The sequence below is a fragment of the Lithobates pipiens genome, unplaced genomic scaffold (assembly GCF_037356315.1).
Source record: "Lithobates pipiens isolate NorthernLeopardFrog02 unplaced genomic scaffold, aLitPip1_a1.2 Scaffold_10, whole genome shotgun sequence".
In the NCBI taxonomy this organism is placed as follows: domain Eukaryota; kingdom Metazoa; phylum Chordata; class Amphibia; order Anura; family Ranidae; genus Lithobates; species Lithobates pipiens.
Window position 1 is genome coordinate 52,638,270 of NW_027507686.1, and position 19,516 is coordinate 52,657,785.

Here is a 19,516-nt window from a genome sequence, read left to right on the forward strand (position 1 = left end):
TGTACAGATGTCACTTCTCTTCTGGGTCCTGAAAGATCCCTGCCTCTGTACAGCCAATAAAAAATGCCCATGTAATGTATGCATATACACCTGATGAAAGATCCCGCATCTTGTAAACAATAGAGCCCCATACACACTATCAGTTTTTCTGCTGAGTTTTTCCTTCAGATTTACCAAAACCATGTAGTAGAAGGGCCTTCCTGATTGCATACAAATTGAAACTCCTAAGGTTTGACCTCATATTATATGGTTTTGGTAAATCTGAAGGAAAAACTCAGAAGAAAAACTGATAGTGTGTATGGGGCTTAAGACTGTAGTGGAGCATCATGTGGCTACATCTTTAAGTAAAAAAGGCATTTTCATTTTTAACCAGTGATGAGCTGAACTCCAGGAGGATTTAAAAAACAGCGATTTATATTATAAAATAAACCCAAGGAACTAATTTTGAAAGGATTAAAGTGGAGTTCCACCCAAAAATGGAACTTCCGCTTTATGGGAGGTGACCCCCTGACATGACACATTTGGCACTTCACTTTTTTGGGGGGGGTGGGCTCCCACTTCCTCTCAGCGCACCGCGGCATGGGAAGGGAGATCACCTCTCCCCCCTCCCTCTCAACAATCATCTGGGACACGTTACAGGTCCAGATGATTGCCTGGCCAGGTGCGGCGCGGCTCTCGGATGCCCACAGTTGCAATGCCGGTGCCGCAGAGAGGAGGGGAGACCTGCGGGGCTTGGTTCCCCCCACATCGCAGGACCCTGAGACAGGTAAGTGTCCGATTTATTAAAAGTCAGCAGCTGCAGTATTTGTAGCTGCTGACTTTTAATTTTTATTTTTATTTTTTTATCAGAACTCTGCTTTAACAAAATAATTTACCTTTTGCTTCTGCAGGCAAGCAAGTAAAAATCTGCAATACAATTTTCTAAAACCAAAACAGAGTACACAGTATAGGTGACATGAAGAGGAATACATTTAGACACTTTTGTGGCATTACCATCATGTAATAAGCTCCTATTATCTTAAATGATTAGTATGGAGACCCGTATTGGCTATGTGTGGGGGGAGTGCAGACCACATTACGGTGTAGATGACCCCATTCTGCCCTCTTAAAGGTTTATAAGGATCATAACACAAACGTCTGGCAAGTCCTTGATTTTGAGTGACTTGAAATGAATGCCATTATTATACTGTTGCTGCAAATTGTGTTATGGAGTTTAATAGCTGGAGATTGTAATTGAACTCTTTTCTCCAGAATGTCCAGAGGAAGTGTATGACCCTCGTTCTTTATATGAGAAGCTACAGGAACAGAAGGATAAGAAACAGCAAGAATACGAAGAACAGTTTAAATTCAGTAAGTAACCATGTAAGTCATGCCAGTTACTTTATAAGAAAATGTTTCAATTGGTGAAGAAGAAGAATTAAATCAGCAGATATGTCTGGCATCACTTTAATCATAGGGAACAAAAAGATAAGCAATTGGTTCTTTACACAAACTGGACTAGTCAGAGCTCTAGATTGCCCAGTGGCACTTGACCATTTCAGAAATGACCATAAACTTGTATGCCCATCCCCATCCAAAATGTTATGCTCTATCATTGTGGTCAGTTTACATTTATCAGTTAACTGGATAGTTGTATGCTTCGGAGTTAGTGCTTACAAACTGCATGGAAAATCAGCAATGCAAGCCTTATTTAGATGAGCAAATTCCTCAGAGTGGCTCTGCTTAACTTTAGACTTTTATTTTCAAGCAGGACCAGTCTATAAGCAAATCACACTTGTGATGGTGGGGTTTAACAGTAACAGTTGGGAGTGTTGTAGTAACATCGTAGGAAAAAGGCAGGACAGGGGATGCTATCTCTGGAAGTTTTTTTTTTTTTTTTTTTTTGCCAGATTTCGGAAGGTATGTGTCAGAAACCATGAAACAGACTGAGAGAGAAGTACAATCAAATCACACTTGTTTATTAATAAAAATAAAAAGGTAAATAGAAAAAAGCATAGTCAAGCATAGCCAGAGTCCAGTAACCAGATCGCGTAGTCAGCCAGTCCAAAGTTCATTAACCAGATCGGGTAATCAGCCAGGCCTGAAGTCAGAGATCCAAGGAGAGCAACCGCAAGCAGGATAAGAAGCCAGGAGGGATGTCCGCAAGCCAGTCTTGAAACAAACAGCAGGAGATGGCTCCCTGTGATGTGACCAACGCGAAGGCAAATGAAAAAGTGTGCAGGAAGGCTTTAAATAGGCAGGTCAGACGAGTATCATCGGGAACAGCTGGTAACTGTGGAAAGAGAAGAGAGCTGGCAGTTAGCCGACAGCTGAGCGGCCAGCCCAGAGGAGGAAGGGCTAAGCCAGCCCTGACAGTATGTAAATGGCTATATACATACACATATATATATATATATATATATATATATATATATATATATATATATATATATATATATATATATATATATATATATATATATATAGCAAGGGCCATTATTCAACCTTAGTCAAAGATGCATAGTGTAAACAAGAGATAAAATAGTTAGGTAGGCTATACCTCGGTATAATAGAGGCAATTAACCTTGGATCAGTATGTACACTCCAATTAATCCACAAAGGGAATGGGAGTTTGTTCCTCTAGATCGGGGGTCTCCAAACTTTCTAAACAATGGGCCGGTTTACTGTCCTTCAGATTTTAGGGGGGCCTCAACTGTGGCCATTGGGAGTAGAAAAGGTTGTTTGTCTCAGTGGGAGTAATTGTGCCCCATCATTGGTGTCAGTGGGAGGAATTGTGCCCCATCGTTAGAATCACTTGAAGGAATTGTCCCCTATCATTGGTGTCATTAGCTCCTATTAGTGGTGTCATTGGAAGAAATTGTTCCCCATAGTTAGTGTCATTGGGGGAATTGTGCCCCATTATTGGTGTCATTGGGAGAAAATGCGCCCCATAGTTGGTATCATTGGGGGGGGGAATAGTGCCCCATCGTTGGTATCATTGGAGGCAATAGTGCCCCATCTTTGGTGTAATTGGGAGAAATTGTCCCTTCATTGGTGTGAGTGGGGGGATTATGTCCCATTGTTGGTAACAGCGGATGAAACATTTCCCCCAAGGGCTACATAAAAGCAAGCAAAGGGCCACATCTGGCTACCGGGCCACAAGTTGGAGACCCCTGCTCTAGATTATTATCAGTATAGACATAAATGGACAAGGAATCCGCAAGAATTCATCAACAAGGAACAACTAGTATTGCAAAAATACAGAAAGCTTTATTGAAAAAAACAATATCTAAATGCATACAAAAACTCCCCCTCCACCATATGGTCAATTAAAATATGACAACGTTGTCAAAAGACACAGGTAACTACCATGGACACTCATCCATCCTTTTGTATACTGATATGTAATTGAATATGTACAACCAAGACCTTAGTGGGCTCTTGGTTGTACATATTCAATTACATATCAGTATGCAAGTCCTTAGGGTCCTTAGCATATGGTGGAAGTATAGGTTTTGTATTCATTTAGATTGTGTGTGTGTGTGTGTGTGTGTGTGTGTGTGTGTGTGTGTGTGTGTGTGTGTGTGTGTGTGTGTTTGTTTTTTTTTTTTTAAATTTAAAGCTTTTTGTATTTTTGTAATACTGGTTGTTTATTGTTGATGAACACTTGCGGACTCCTTGTCCGTTTATGTAAAAAAAATGCATAGTTTGTTTTTATCTACAGGCACCCTCTACCCGCATAGGCTGCTTTTTGGTAAAGGTGAATTAATGGCGCGTACACACGACCGGACTTTTCGACAGACTTTCTGCGGAGTTCTGATGGACTTTCCGAATGAACGGACTTGGCCACACACAATCACACCAAAGTCCGACGGGTTCGAACGTGATGACGTACGACCGGACTAGAATAAGGAAGTTTGTAGCCAATAGCTGCCCTAACATAGTTTTTTGTCCGTCGGACTAGCATACACACGAGCGGATTTCTCGATAGGAACTGGGTCCGGCGGAGTTCTGGCAGAAAAATTTGAAACCTGTTCGCTTTCTAAAGTCTGTCAGATTTTTGGACAGCAAAGCTTCGATGGAGTCCACACACGATCGAATTGTCTGATGGATTCGTTCCGTCAGACCTTTGCTGTCAAAGTGCAGTCGTGTGTACACGGCATAACCCTTTAACCACTTACAGACCTGACCATTTTGCTGGTCAAAGACCAGACCACTTTTTGCGATTCGGCTCTGCGTCGCTTTAACTGACAATTGCGAGGTCGTGTGACGTGGCTCCCAAACAAAATTGACGTCCTTTTTTTCCCACAAATAGAGCTTTATTTTGGTGGTATTTGATCACCCCTGCGGTTTTTATTTTTTGCGCTATAAACAAAAATAGAGCGACAATTTTGAAAAAAAACACATTATTTTTTACTTTTTGTTATAATAAATATCCCCCAAAAATATATAAAAAAAACATTTTTTTCCCTCATTTTAGGCCGATATGTATTCTTCTACATATTTTTGGTAAAAAAAAAATCGCAATAAGGGATTATTGATTGGTTTGCGCAAAAGTTATAGCATTTACAAAATAGGGATAGTTTTATGGCATTTTTATTAATAATTTTTTATTATATATTTTTTTTTTTACTAGTAATGGCGGCGATGAGCGTTTTTTTTTTTTTTTTTTTTTTTTTTTATTGTGACTGCGACATTGCGTCGGACACATCGGACATTTTTGACACATTTTTGGGACCATTGTCATTTATACAGTAATCACTGCTATATAAATGCAGTGATTCCTGTGTAAATGACACTGGCAGTAAAGGGGTTAATCAGTGGGTGGCAGTGTAGGGGTTAAGTGTTCCTAGGGGTGTGTTACTAACTGTGGGGGGGTTGAGCTTTCATTTAGTGAACACTGATCTCTGCTCCAATCACATGGAGCAGAGATCAGCGTCACTAGTTGCTAGGCAGTCTGGGGAAATGCTGTTTACACGGCATTTCCTCCATTCAGCCGCCCCGTGAGACGATCGCGGGTATGCCCGCGGGCGCTCGCGATGGCAGGGCGGCATTGAAGATTGGACGTACCTGTACGCCAATATGCCTGCCCGTGCCATTTTGCTGACGTACATTGGCGTGTGCCAGTCGGGAAGCGGTTAAACCTGTGCTTTTTCCAGTTCCTTGGAAAAATTAGCAAAACTGTTGATTTAAGTTTGGAGTTATACTGTATACTATGTATACATTGCCTTGAAAAAGTATTCATACCCCTTGAAATTTTCCACATTTTGTCATATTACAAGCAAAAGTGTAAATGTATTTTATTGGGATTTTATGTTATAGACCAACACAAAGTGGCACCTAATTGTGAAATGGAAGTAATATGATAAATGATTTTAATTTTTTTTTACAAATATGTGAAAAGTGTGGTGTGCATTTGTATTCAGCCCCCCTGAATCAATACTTTGTAGAACCGCCTTTCACTGCAATTACAGCTGCAATTCTTTTTGGGGATTTCTCTACCAGCTTTGCACATCTAAAGAGTGACATTTTTGCCCATTCTTCTTTGCAAAATAGCGCAAGCTCTGTCACATTGGATGGAGAGCATCTGCGATCAGCAATTTTCAGGTCTTGCCACAGATTCTAAATTGGATTTAGTTCTGGACTTTGAATGAATGAATGAAATACTTATATAGCGCACAATGCGAACTGAATCGCCTCTAGGCGCTGTGGCGAGCTTTGATCATCTGCTAAAAGAGGAAGGTCTTGAGTTTTTTCCTAAAAGCCAGGTGATTTTCTTCCAGGCGGATGTTGATTGGTAGAGCATTCCATAGCCGAGGCCCTTGGACAGCGAATCTCCGATCACCCTTGGATTTATACCGGGCTTTGGGCACGAGGAGGAGGTTTTTGTTGGCTGACTTTGACTGGGCCATTCTAATACATGGATATGTTTTGATCTAAGCCATTTCATTGTAGCTCTGGCTGTATGTTCAGGGTCGTTGTCCTTCTGGAAGGTGAACCTCTGCCCCAGTCTCAAGTCTTTTGAAGACTCTTAACAGGTTTTCTTCTAAGATGGCCCTGTATTTGACTCCATTTTCCCATCAACTCTGACCAGCTTCCCTGTCCCCCCTGAAGAAAAGCATGGTGTGTTCAGGGTGATGTACCGTGTTAATTTTCTGCCTATTGTTTTGCTGTTAGTCTAAAAAGTTACATTTTGGTCTCGTATGACCAAAGCACGTTCTTCTACATGTTTGCTGTGTCCCCCACATGGCTTCCTGCAAACTGCAAACAGGCCTTTTTATTGCTTTGTTCTTGCCACTCTTCTATAAAGGCCAGATTTGTGGAGTGCACGACTAAGGCCCCATACACACTATTCGATTTTCAGCAGATTTTTGTCTTTAGATTTACTAAAACCGTGTACTAAAATCTAGTGTAAGGGCCGGCCTGATTGCATACAAATTGAAACTCTTAAGGTTTGACCTAATATTATATGGTTTTAGTAAATCTGAAGAAAATACAATAGTTGTGTATGGGGTCTATCTATAATATTTGTCCTGTGGACAGATTCTCCCCCCTGAGCTATGAATCTCTGCAGCTCCTCCAGAGTTACCCTGGGCCTCTTGGCTGCTTCTCTGATTAATGCCGTGTACACACAACCTGACTTTCCGGCAGAATAGGTCCGATGGTCTTCCCTACTGACTTTTCAGTGGAGTTCCGACAGACTTTCTGAACGAACGGACTTGGCCTCACACAATCACACCAAAGTCCAACGGATTTGAACGTGATGACGTACGACCGGGCTAGAATAAGGAAGTTAATAGCCAGCAGCCAATAGCTGCCCTAGTGTTGGTTTTCGTCTGTCGGACTTGCATACAAACAAGCTGATTTTTCGACCGGACTCGAGTCCGTGGGAGAGATTTGAAACCTGTTCTAAATCTAAAGTCTGTCTGATTTTTTTATTTTTTTTGACAGCAAAGGTCCGATGAAGCCCACACAATTGTCCGTATTCGTTCCTTCAGACCTTTGTTGTCGAAAAGTCCAGCCGTGTATACACGGCATAATGCTCTCCTTGCCCGGCCTGTCAGTTTAGGTGGACGGCCATGTCTTGGTAGGTTTGCAGTTGTGCCATACTCCTTCTTTTTTTTTTTTTTTTTTTTTTCATTTTCGGTTGATGGATTGAACAGCGCTCTGTGAGATGTTCAAAGCTTGGGATAATATATATATATTTTTTTATAATAACCAAACCTGATTTAAACTTCTCCAACTTTGTCTCTGACCTGTTTGGTGTGTTTCTTGGCCCTCATGATGCTGTTTATTCTCTAACAAACCTCCTGAAGGCTTCACAGAACAGCAGTATTTATACTGAGAATAAATTACACACAGGTGGACTCTATTTACTACCTTATTTATCGGCGTATAACACGCACCCCAAGTTTAGAAGGGAATTTTGTGGAAAAAACTTTTAGGAGGGAAATTTAAGGAAAAAAAAATTACATTTAAGTGATAGTAATATTGCGGCCTTGTCATGCAGCCTGTCCGCATTGCAGCCTTGTCATGCAGCCTGTCCGCATTGCAGCCTTGTCATGCAGCCTGTCCGCATTGCAGCCTTGTCATGCAGCCTGTCCGCATTGCAGTCTTGTCATGCAGCCTGTCCGCATTGCAGCCTTGTCATTGCAGCCTCGTCATTGCAGCCTTGACATTCAGCTTGTCCGTCTTAGTGCATTGTCCGCTTATGTTTTTAAAAATGGCGCCGCCGAAATGTCCCGTGTATCTCGACGGCACCCCGAAGTTCTTGGTGGCTTTCGGCCGCTCTCGGACCTCGGCAGCTTTCGGCCGCTCTCGGAAGGTCCGAGAGCGGCCGAAAGCCGCCGGGAAGGTCCGAGAGCGGCCGAAAGCCGCCAGGAAGGTCCGAGAGCGGCCGAAAGCCGCCAGGAAGGTCCGAGAGCGACCGAAAGCCGCCGAGAGCGGCCGAAATCCGCAGAGAGGGTCCGAGAGCGGCCGAAAGCCGTCGAGAAGGTCCGAGAGCAGCCGAAAGCCGCCCAGAGCCCAAAAAATTGTGCGGAAATCGCGGAGTATCGGCGTATAACACGCACCCACGATTTTCACCTGATTTTAAGCGGAAAAAAGTGCGTGTTATACGCCGATAAATACGGTAATTAGGCAACCTCTGAAGGCAATTGGTTCCACTAGGTTAGGGGTCTAGACCGAGATAGTTGGGGGGATCAGAGTAATGGGGGCTGAATACAAATGCAAGCCACACTTTTCAGATATTTATTTGTAAAAGATTTTGAAAGCCATTTATCATTTTCCTTTCACTTTACAATTATTTGCCACTTTGTGTTGGTCTATCACATAAAATCCCAATTAAATACATTTACGTTTTTGGTTGTAACATGACAAAATGTGGAAAATGTCAAGGGGTATGAATACTTTTTTAAGGCATTGTATGTACTGCCTTAAAGTGGTTCTATAGGCTGAAGTTTTTTTTTTTTACCTTCATGCATTCTATTCATGAAGGTAAAAAAGCTTCAGTATGCAGCTTCCCACCTTAATACTTACCAGAGCCTGATTTGCGATCCAGCGATGTGCAAGAGAGCAGCCGCTCTCCCGGGGTCCCTGCCTCATTGGCTAAGAGACAGTAGCGGGAGCCCTGCTGCTGTCAATCAGAGGCAGTGAGGATGGAGTGGGAAGGTGGGGCAGAGCCCCATTCTGTATGTCTTATGGACACACAGAGCGGGGCTTGGGAGCAAGCATACACGAGTGCCCTCATAGCAAGTGGCTTGCTATGGGGGCACTCAGAGAAGAGGAGGAGCCAGGAGCACTGGTCGATGACTTGAGAAGAGGAGGATTGGGCTACTCTGTGTAAAACTGCTGCACAGAGCAAGTAAGTATAACATGGTTGTTATTTTATTTCTATCTCCTAACCTCATTTACTGACCTTTTTCTTTGCTCCTTCGCTGCATTGTTTTGACCATCGGATGCAAAAAAAAAAGGCATAAGGGAAGCATGGGACATACTTCCTTGCTGCTATGTGATAGCACTGGTACTTGAGGATTGGTTATTCAAGTACCTAGCACTGTTACATAGGAGCAGGGACAGAGAGCCCATAACCCTGTGTAAGCTCCAAGCTATGAATGTAGCCCTTTATTTTTATTTTTTTCACTGATGGGGGGGAAAAAATAGTTGGAACCAATTAGGAAAACCAGGGATTATTTCACTGGGTACAAGAAGGTACTGTGTAAGGCACGGTTCACACTGCCACTACCTGAAAGTCGTACAACTTATGGTGCAATTTTGCTAACTACTTGAGTACTACTTTAATGCGACTTTCAGGGAATGCCTGGGTAATCTTCCTGTGATGTTTGACCCAAATCACATCAATATAGATGACGATCAGACTTGGAGGCGCCTTCCTTTAAATTTTATAGGCACAAGTCGCAGAGATGTCCCCTTGAAGTAGTACAGGAACCTTTTCTAAAGTCGGAGCGACTTCAGTAGTGCTAATTAAGACCGCTCTCATTGACTAACATGGAATTGCACATCTCATGTGACTTAGGGTCTCACAAGTAGGAACCCAAGTTGCAGGAGTGTAAGTTGAGCTTAAGAATCAACTTTACCTTCAAAAGTATTATTTGCAGTTGGAGTTTTCACAGCTGCTATCTAGGATTGCTAGAGAGCTGTGGCATGGGGGAGGGAACAATAGATGTCTTACAGCCTCTATCAGTGATTCTCAACCAGGTTTCTGTCGAACCCTAGGGTTCCTCCAAAGGTTGCTAGGGGTTCCTTCAGCACTTGGCAATTTCTGCCTCTCAGATAAGTTTCCACTGACTTTATTGATCTTTTTAGCTATTTGTAAGGAGGTAATTCTTCCCAATGATCACAAGTGTAAGGACCATTCTTCCCACTGACCATCACACTAATGTATCATGAGTTGTAGATTTCTAATTTTTAGCAGGGGTTCCCTGAGACTGGAGAACTATTTCAGGGGTTCCTCTGTGTTGAAAAGGTTGAGAAAGGCTCCTCTATGCACAAGCATGCCTGTAACTCTCAATTTTTCCTGACAACTTGGTCTGTTGAATTTTAAAAATAACAGATTTCTCAGATCCCTAGGTGAAAATAAAGGTGGCAAAAGCCAAAGGAAACAAATGCAGCTACTACATTTAAAGATTAGTAAGATGCAATATATTACATTTTTTGCTGTAAGGCAGCATCATTTCTATTTTATTACATTCAGATGGTTTTATGTGCTGTTTACTTGTCATTGTACTTTTATATGCAAACATATTATAGTGAAATGCACAGACGTTTGGCAAAATGAAAAATTATTATTTCACCTTTCTTTTAAATAGAGTCCTTTAGCGTTTCCAAATCTTTTCTTACACTAAACTGTTTTTGCATTCCTTAGAAAATATGGTGCGAGGCTTAGAAGAAGATGAAACCGCATTTTTAGATGAAGTTTCAAGAAAACAGGAAATGTTGGAAAAGGAGAGAAGAGAAGAAGAAAAGAAGGAATTAAATGAGTTTCGAATATCCTTTTTTGTATTTTTTCATGCAGCTGAAGGGTTTTAAAAAGTGTATTCATGTAGTAGTAATTGCATTTCAGTAAGCAGAGCCCTTCCAAAGTTGCGTTTATGATGTGTCCTTGCCAACAGTCCTGCTTCTGACAAGATAGGGGTGTTTCTAGGTGGGTCCAGACAGAACTTATTTTAGCATTTTTAACTGTTATATGAAGGAAAGTTATATCATTGAAAGGTGGAAAGGCAATATTTGTATGTACTCTATTGCCGCGTACACACGATCAGACATTCCGACAACAAAATCCGTGGGATTTTTTCCAATGGATGTTGGCTCAAACTTGTCTTGCATACACACAGTCACACAATGTTGGAAATTCCAAACGTCCAGAACGCAGTGACGTACGGCGATCTGAGAAAATTGAAGTTCAATAGCCAGTGCGGCTCTTCTGCTTGATTCTGAGTATGCGTGAAACTTTGTGCGTCGGAATTGTGTACACACGATCGGAATTACCGACAACAGATTTTGTTGTCAGAAAATTTGAGATCCAGATCTCAAATTTTGTGTGTCGGAAATTCCGTTGGAAAATGTCCGATGGAGCCTACACACGGTCGGAATTTCCAACAAGAAGCTCCAATCGAACATTTTCCGTTTGAAAAGCTGACCGTGTGTATGTGGCATAATTCTCACAGCAGTAATAATTGGGCGTTTCAGGCTGTGAAAATAAGGCATCATACTTTAACACTTTAGCAAACATTTGTTCTGAGTGATTTTGGTTGCACACAAGGAATCTGTATTGAGCGGAATATGAAGGCTGCATTTGCTGGCCTCTCCTTAAAATGCAGATTTTCTGGCTGCCATACTGATCCAGTGGGTTTGGACTTTCTAACTCAATCCTAAACCAGTATGCAGATGAAGTTTCGATTTTTTTCTGTGACTTTGTAATTTGCAGCTGGCCCGCACTGTAGCAGTAAAGCTACAGTGCGTGGTTGACAAATGGTTTATTATATTTTTCAAGAAAAAGAACATAAAATTAGAAGGCAGAATGACATTACAGTTGCCAATGGTACTTGTGTAATGGCTTGCAGCCTAAGACATTCTAATGGCATCACAAAGGTTTGTGGGAATCCGTAAAGGTATGGTACCAAGTAACAAAAAAATAAATAATTGGAAAGAGAACAGCTCACATCAGGGTCAGTCAACAAGTTCTACCCAAATGTCATATTATAATGTTACAATATCACTGGGAGGTGGGTGGTATGGCTCTATAAGCCATATGGAGAGTGATTCCAGAATTCCTAGGTTTTATTATAGTACCTCTTTAGCATCCTCCTCAAACCTGCATGTATATATTATTATTTTTTTTTTGTTGGGTATTTGTGATCAGATTAAGGTGTTGTGTGTTAAAGTTGAAGCAGACAGTGACGTTAACTCTTCCTCACTTTATTCCAAATTTATAAAATTGGATGGAGTTGTAACTTATTTTCATACTTTTTTTACAGTAAAACAAGGAAGGGTTAGAACATCTGTCAGGCTATTACAGTCTGTTTTTTCAGAGCCAATACCAACCATTTTCATTGTTTCTTGTCCTGCTTTCACAGCTACAGAAAGACAAAGTAAATGTCCCCAAAGGGGTCACAGACAGGACAGGACAGTAATGGAAATGTTATAAACTATTCCTGCAGCCCTCACACACAAGTCCTTTGTGCAAAAATGAACAAAGTAATAAATTAACATGTACAACAATAAAACAAGACACTCACTTTAGATTGCAAGCTGCATGTTGCTTCTGAGCTGTGTTGCTTCATTTTTGCTAATGCAATGCAGGCATTACTATATAGCTATGCATGTGCCTGTTGATAGAAATGGGCCGAGCACCCCCCCCCCCCCCCCCTCCCAGTGCATTTCGCACAATAACTCTCGAACATTGAAAAAGTTGGGACGCAAACCCCATTGAAGCCTATGGTACCCTTTTTGAAGACTTATACGCAAATTATTGGCCATAAAAAGGGTATGCGTGTCTGCCCTGGGGGACATGTACCAAAGCAAAAAAAAACGTAAAAAAATATATATATTTTTTAAAGGAGCAGTAATTTTAATGATGCTTAAAGTGAAACAATAAAAATGAAAAATATAGGTGGGTCCCCTTAGTCTGTCTGCGTCTTTACCGTGTATAGAACCTTCTGCAGCAAAACTGACATTTTATAAAGAATTTTTTTATTTTTTATTTCTGGCAATACAGCACCATTGCCGGAAATACAAAAATGAAAGGAAGCTGGCAGATCATTAAAGGGGGGAAACGTGCGAGCACCCCCCTAAACTATACCAGTCCACATGCTCTCAACATGGGAGGGGGGTGCTTTGAGAATTCCTTTTATTAAAAACCCCCAAAAAAAGTGCCCCTCAATGTAGATCCACCATCACTCACGACGACGCCACCGCCGGACCCGAAAATTTTTAAGAAAAACTCTCCACCTATGGTGAAGGCTAACCGCTATCTGCCTGCTTCGCCATCTGACAGTTCTTATATGCACTGATTGGTGACGGCGATGGTGGCAGTGTTGTGATTGATGGATCTACATCGATAGACATTGTTTGTTTTTTTTTCATTTTAATAAAGGAATTGTCAAACTGTATGTGTGTTTTTTATTTATTTTTGACACTTTTTTTGGTGAATGGGTAGTGTTACTATGTTTTCCTATACTCATTCACATAGAGGGGTCGGGATCTGGGGGCCCCCTTGTTAAGGGGGGCTCCCTGATTCCAATTAGCCCCCTGCCCGCAGACCCCCATAACCCAGGGTTGTGAGGAAGAGGCCCTTGTCACCATCAACAAAGCGACTCACCACCATGTTGCGGGGGGGGGGGGGGCACTCACTCAGTCCCCCCCCTTTTACTGGCCTGCCGGGCTGCATGCTCAGATAAGGGTCTGGTATGGATTTTACGGGGTTTTTTTTGTTAAATTTTGCCGTGGGGTTCTCCTTCAAATTCATACCAGACCCAAAGGTCTATTGCCGGCAATGCCCATTTCTTTTTATTATTTCATTCAGCTGTCAGCAGGGAAGCCCATTGACAGCTGATGACTCATTTGTTGTTAAGGACGCAACCAGATATTACCTACCTATGCCCTGATTGAGCAAAGCTCTGCAGCACGCAATGCATTGTTGGGTGCTCGGGGGGGGCAGGGGTAATGTTCCGGCCGAATGTTTGCTCAGCTTGAACTGTTCGCCCATCTCTAATGACTAGTACAATAGGAGCAGAGCAAGAAAGAAGAGCTCTAATCAACTTTTTACAGACAGGCTGGGCCCTGGTCACTGGCAACCAGCGTACATGCAATAGTAAAAGTACTCAGATGACAGTACACACTCCACAGCAATGTCCCTGTACTGGTGACATTACCTCCTACCTTTAACAACATGTTTCATTCAGAGACCATCAATCTTTCTCAAGCTGTGTGAACACTGCAGGAATTGTTTATAGTGTTTGATTTGTGCTGCTTTTGGAGGATTTAGGCTGTCTCCCAGCTGGCTGCCCCACAGATCTTTTTAACCACTTGTTGCTCTCCTATTTGCGCTTGAGTTATTTATTGTCAGGAATGGAAATGTGTACTGGAGTATTCGTATTTGCCAAGTCTATCCCAAATTGAGGCAAATTGTGGGCTTTATTTGTGGAAGCTTGTGAGTATGCACAATCTGCAGGGTGTCTTTTCAGTTTGTATCGTTTATTTTTTTACTTAGGGGTCTGATGGATTTGTGTCCATGGTACTATGAGTAAGATTACAGAGAGTGTGAAGAAGGTAGGATTACAGTGGCGCCATTAGGGGTTGTCTAATGGGGCTATAACAGCGAATCTGGGGCCCATAGCCCTGAGTCCAGGGCCAGCCTTACCGTGAGAGTGTTGCGAGCTGCCTGACACAGCGCTGTCATCAGTGTGAGGGCAAGTCTCCTCTCTTGCTCCGTCCATATCATAGAGTTGGGAGGAACTTTCTCACACAAGCTCCTGAGCAGGGGAGGCAGCAGATGATTGCAGAACATGGGAGGGGGGGGGGGGGGACTGTACTACCCTAGCCTGTCTTCTATATACCCTAGCCTCTCTGTATACCTTAGCCTATCTGTATTAGAGCTGCACGATTAATCATTAAAAAAACGCAATCTCGATTCACCACCTCTGACGATCTCTCCCGCTGAGAATAGGCGATTCTTTCATATAAACAAGTGGAGAGATTATCTGCTCACTCTGTCAAAAGAAAGCATCCCGGGAAATCTGGCAAGTGTAGAATTTAAAACATTGTAACTAACACTTATTTTTTAGATCAAAGGGAAAGAACTTCTTGTGTAAACAAATAATCTGGGCAGTCTGCCTAGCTTTCAACCATGTGTAAATACAGGAAGTTTAACCACTTAGTCTAAATCTTTTTCTGACACTTATTAAGTTAAAAATCAATATTTTTTGCTAGAAAATTACTTGGAACCCCCAAACGTTTATATATATATATATATATATATATATATATATATATATATATAATAATCAGAGACCCTAGGGAATAAAAGGGCAATTGCTGCAATATTTTATGTCACACTGTATTTGCCCAGCAGTCTTTCAAATGCATTTTTTTTTGGGAAAAATACACTTCAATAAATTTAAAAATAAAACGAAACAATAAAGTTAGCACAATTTATTTATTTATTTTTTTAATGTGAAGATGATACGCCACGAGAATCATGATCTATCTTCTAAGCAAAAAAATTGTGATTCTCATTTTAGCCAGAATCGTGCAGCTCTAGTCTGTATACACTACCCTCTCTGTATGTGACAATCTGCAACTGGTGGCAGGTGATGTGACAAACTGCATCTTATGGCAGGTAACGTGACAAGCTCTGTGGGGACCCTGATATAAGGGGGAGGTTCTCCGGGGACCCTGATGTAATGATAATATATAATGTAATATATATGGGCTCTAGCCTCAGATCTTTTGTAGACCTAGCAAGGCCCCTGTAGGGTTACATACTTAATGGAAAGTTTTTCCTCTTAACCGATATCTCACAATGCCCGCACAATAGCAGCCACATCCACAGAGCACAAGAAGAGGGAGCCTGAGAAGAAGACTGTGGCAAAACCTCCTGACACCAAGAAGCTCTCTCAGTCGAAGCTGCTGGCAGGAGCAGTGCGGCATAGAAGGTTGGAGCTAATGAATACAGTACATGGAATTTCAGTGAATACAAGGCGTTCATTAATTTAAGGAGATGGAGATGGTGACGTCACCGCCCCACCTATCCACCTCGCCCAATTGAACGCCTTGCATTCACTGAAGAAAATATGAGGCATTTTGTGAATAGCGGCAGTGCCTAGTAAGCAGTTGCTATGCAGAGGGACAGCCAAAAGACTGTTTCTGCTGTATCACTGTAGAAGCAGCAACTACTACAATAAATTGCAGCTTTTACAGGGATCTGTCAGGTATACGATATGCATTCTTACATTGTTCCAAGTTGAACCAATGTAACTGCAATAAAAGTCATACCTAAACATAAGCTTTAAAAAAATAAAATACAGCATTCACCATCTTTTGGTGCTTTCTGTGTGTGTTAAAAGAGAGTTCAAGTGCTTTGACTCTATATTTTTAGGAGGGAGTAAATGTGATGTCCCAAAGACCATTGTAGTGCATTTTAACCCTCCTTCAGACTCTGCCTTATATCTTAGCTAAATACAAAATCCATTATATAACTAACTCTCATTTTGCATTTTTAGCAGTTCTGAAAGCTCTGGTGCAAAGAAATTGAAGCTTGATCAGGAACATGATGGTATGTACCGGAGTATCAAATGTGTTTGTCTCATAAATCAGACATATGTATTCTTCACAAGACTGAAAGACTAAAAAGTTGTTCAGATTTAGGTCAAAGCTGTGTTCTGGATGATCTCTAGTAGAGATGAGCCAAGTAACGATTTGCTGGCAAATCTAGGAATGTTGAATAGGATAGATTTGTGTTGCATAGATTCTCCCAAATATATACCTGCTGTGATATAAGAACTGTACTAGCCAATTTGAATGAATCTCCGCAGTTGAGTATTCTTTGGATGGTACAAGAAGAATTCTTCTGTACTTTAAAGCCTGGTACTACACGCTACAGTTTTTTGTTTTTCATCCAACCCTGTGTTTCGTCAGATTAAGCAACCCTTCAGAATGTGTAACGGAAGTGACGTTTCGTCGCCACCATCTTGCTACACCCGGCACTCCTCCATAGTAAGGATACACTGAGAAGGGGGAAAGCGGACATCTTATTAAACCCACCAGAGTTTTGCATTTTACACTTATTTTTAACAGTAAAGTGAATTTATATAGTGAAATACAGTACTTAGAATTCCGTCTGACTGGTTAGATGTTGAATTTTAAAGCAGCGGCAAGCCTGCTCATCTCATAGGTTTGCTAAACTGACAGCAGTTCACTGCTTTTAAAATACAACATCTAACCAGTCAGATGGAGTTCTAGGTACTGTATTTCACTATATAAACTCACTTTACTGTTAAAAAAAAGGTGTGAAATGCAAAACTCTGGTGGGTTTCACTAGATGTTCGCTTTCCCCCTTCTCAGTGTATCCTAACTATGGGGTTTAGCAAGATGGCAGCAACGGAATTCTCTGACGGGTTGCCAAATCTGATGAAACACAAGTTGCACGAGAAAAAACGGACTGCTCCGGTCGGAGCCACTGTACTCCCCCGCTGAGCTGTTTTATTCTGACAGGGGGACAGCCCCCCTCGCCCGCCAGGACACTACAATAAGCGCTCTCTGCCATTGGCTGAAAGCTCTGATCGGGAGTCAGTCAACTGCTGGTTTTCCAGCATGTGTGTCCAACAGAAGCCAGCCTGATGGCCAGCTTCTGTCGGACAGACTGACATACACATGGACGGAATGTCGGCTGGCATTTTTTGTACTGGCAAATGTCTGCCCATGTGTACGGGGGTTAAGATTTGTTGACAGATCGTAAATCCAGCACACTTTGTTGGCTGCTTGCATGCAAAGTGAGTGGTGAGTATGTGTGTATTAAATCCTGGTGCACAGTCCCATGTGGCAGTTCTATCCTTACTCTACTCCCCTGAGTCAGTTCGGTCCAGCCTGCATATATAATAAAGCACACAGTCCTGCCAGCTGTAATCCTATATGTCCATAGGTGCAGCTGATTTGACCTATGGCTCAACTGGGGAGGAGCATAACGATGGCAGACTGTTTCACATGATTACATATGAGCTTGTAAGATCTCACCATTGCCTCTACTGGTCCCATATGGCTCCTGTGCCTCCTCAAGTTTGGACTGAATCCTCCATGTCCATATGTCTAGGATATATTGGAGCGTTCCGGCTGTGTCTATAGTCTCTACTGACTAGCGTGCAATGCAATGTATAGATGTGGGGGTCTGGTCTGGTCTCTGACGATGACGCGTTTCTCCCCACCCTTTTTCTGAGATGTCTTCAGGGTGTGCTATACCTGCTTGGATATACAGTGCCTTGAAAAAGTATTCACCCCCCTTGGCTTTTTACCTATTTTGTTATATTTAGTTCAAGGTTTTTTAATCTGAATTATATGTGATGGATCAGAACACAATAGTCTAAGTTGGTGAAGTAAAATTAGAAAAATATATACATAAAACGATTTTTCAGAAATAAAAAAACGGATAATTGGCATGTGCGTATGTATTCACCACATTTGTTATGAAGCCCAAAAAAGTTCTGGTGCAACCAATTACCTTCAGAAGTCACATAATTAGTGAAATGATGTCCACCTATGTGCAATCTAATGCCGTGTACACTCGACCGGACTTTCAGGCAGACTAGGTCCGACGGTCTTCACGTCCTGAGTTTTTAGTGGCGTTCCAATGGACTTTCCAAACGAACGGACTTGACCACCCCAAAGTCTGATGGATTCAAACGTGATGACATACGACCAGACTAGAATGAGGAAGGTAATGGCCAGTAGCCAGTAGCTGCCCTAGCATTGGTTTCCGTCCATCGGACTAGCATACAGACGAACTGATTTTTCAACCGGACTGGAGTCCGTCGGAAAGATTTGAAACATGTTCTAAACCTAAAGTCCGTCTGATTTTTCAACAGCAAAGGTCCAATGAAGCCCACACACGGTCGAATTGTCCGTCGGATTCGTTCCGTCAGACCGCTGCTGTCAAAGTCCTGCCATGTGTACGTGGCATAAGTGTCACATGATCTGTCATTACATATACACATCTTTTTGAAAGGCCCCAGAGGCTGCAAAACCTAAGCAAGAGGCACCACTAACCAAACACTGCCATGAAGACCAAGGAACTCTCCAAACAAGTAAGGGACAATGTTGCTGAGAAGTACAAGTCAGGGTTAGGTTATAAAAAAATATCCAACTCTTTGATGATCCCTAGGAGCACCATCAAATCTATCATAACCAAATGGAAAGAACATGGCACAACAGCAAACCTGCCAAGTGATGGCTGCACATGAAAACGCACAGACCGGGCAAGGAGGGCATTAATCAGAGAGGCAGCACAAAAAATACCTAAGGTAACCCTGGAGGAGCTGCAGAGTTCCACAGCAGAGACTGGAGTATCTGTACATAGGATGACAATAAGCCATACGTTCCATAGAGTTGGGCTTTATGGCAGAGTGGCCAGAAGAAAGCCATTACTTTCAGCAAAAAACAAAATGCCACGTTTTGTGTTTGCGAAAAGACATGTGGGAGACTCCCAAAATGTATGGAGGAAGGTGCTCTGGTCTCATGAGACTAAAATTTAACTTTTTGGCCATCAATGAAAACGCTATGTCTGGAGTAAACCCAACACATCACATAACCCAAGGAACACCATCCCCACAATGAAACATGGTGGTGGCAGCATCATGCTGTAGGGATGTTTTTCATCAGTCGGGACTGAGAAACTGGTCAACGTTGGGGGAAAGATGGATGGTGCTAAATACAGGGATATTCTTGAGCAAAACCTGTACCACTCTGTGTGTGATTTGAGGCTTACACGGGGGTTCACCTTCCAGCAGGACAATGACCCCAAACACAC

General features: G+C 42.1%; 1 protein-coding gene and 1 long non-coding RNA gene across 2 annotated transcripts in view; one reads left to right on the forward strand and one right to left on the reverse strand.

Annotated features, from left to right (window-relative positions):
* Positions 1-19,516, forward strand: part of PSME3IP1 (proteasome activator subunit 3 interacting protein 1) — a 40,226-nt gene that overhangs the window by 7,925 nt on the left and 12,785 nt on the right. Inside the window, exons 3-6 of the mRNA XM_077454849.1 lie at positions 1,252-1,350; positions 10,364-10,485; positions 15,520-15,653; positions 16,221-16,273. Coding sequence (XP_077310975.1) covers positions 1,252-1,350; positions 10,364-10,485; positions 15,520-15,653; positions 16,221-16,273 — 408 coding nt within the window. The remainder of the gene's footprint in view (positions 1-1,251; positions 1,351-10,363; positions 10,486-15,519; positions 15,654-16,220; positions 16,274-19,516) is intronic.
* LOC143930502 (uncharacterized) overlaps positions 1,938-19,516 on the reverse strand; it is a 50,828-nt gene continuing 33,249 nt past the window's right edge. The window contains exon 3 of the long non-coding RNA XR_013262784.1: positions 1,938-2,272. This is a non-coding gene — a long non-coding RNA (uncharacterized LOC143930502). The remainder of the gene's footprint in view (positions 2,273-19,516) is intronic.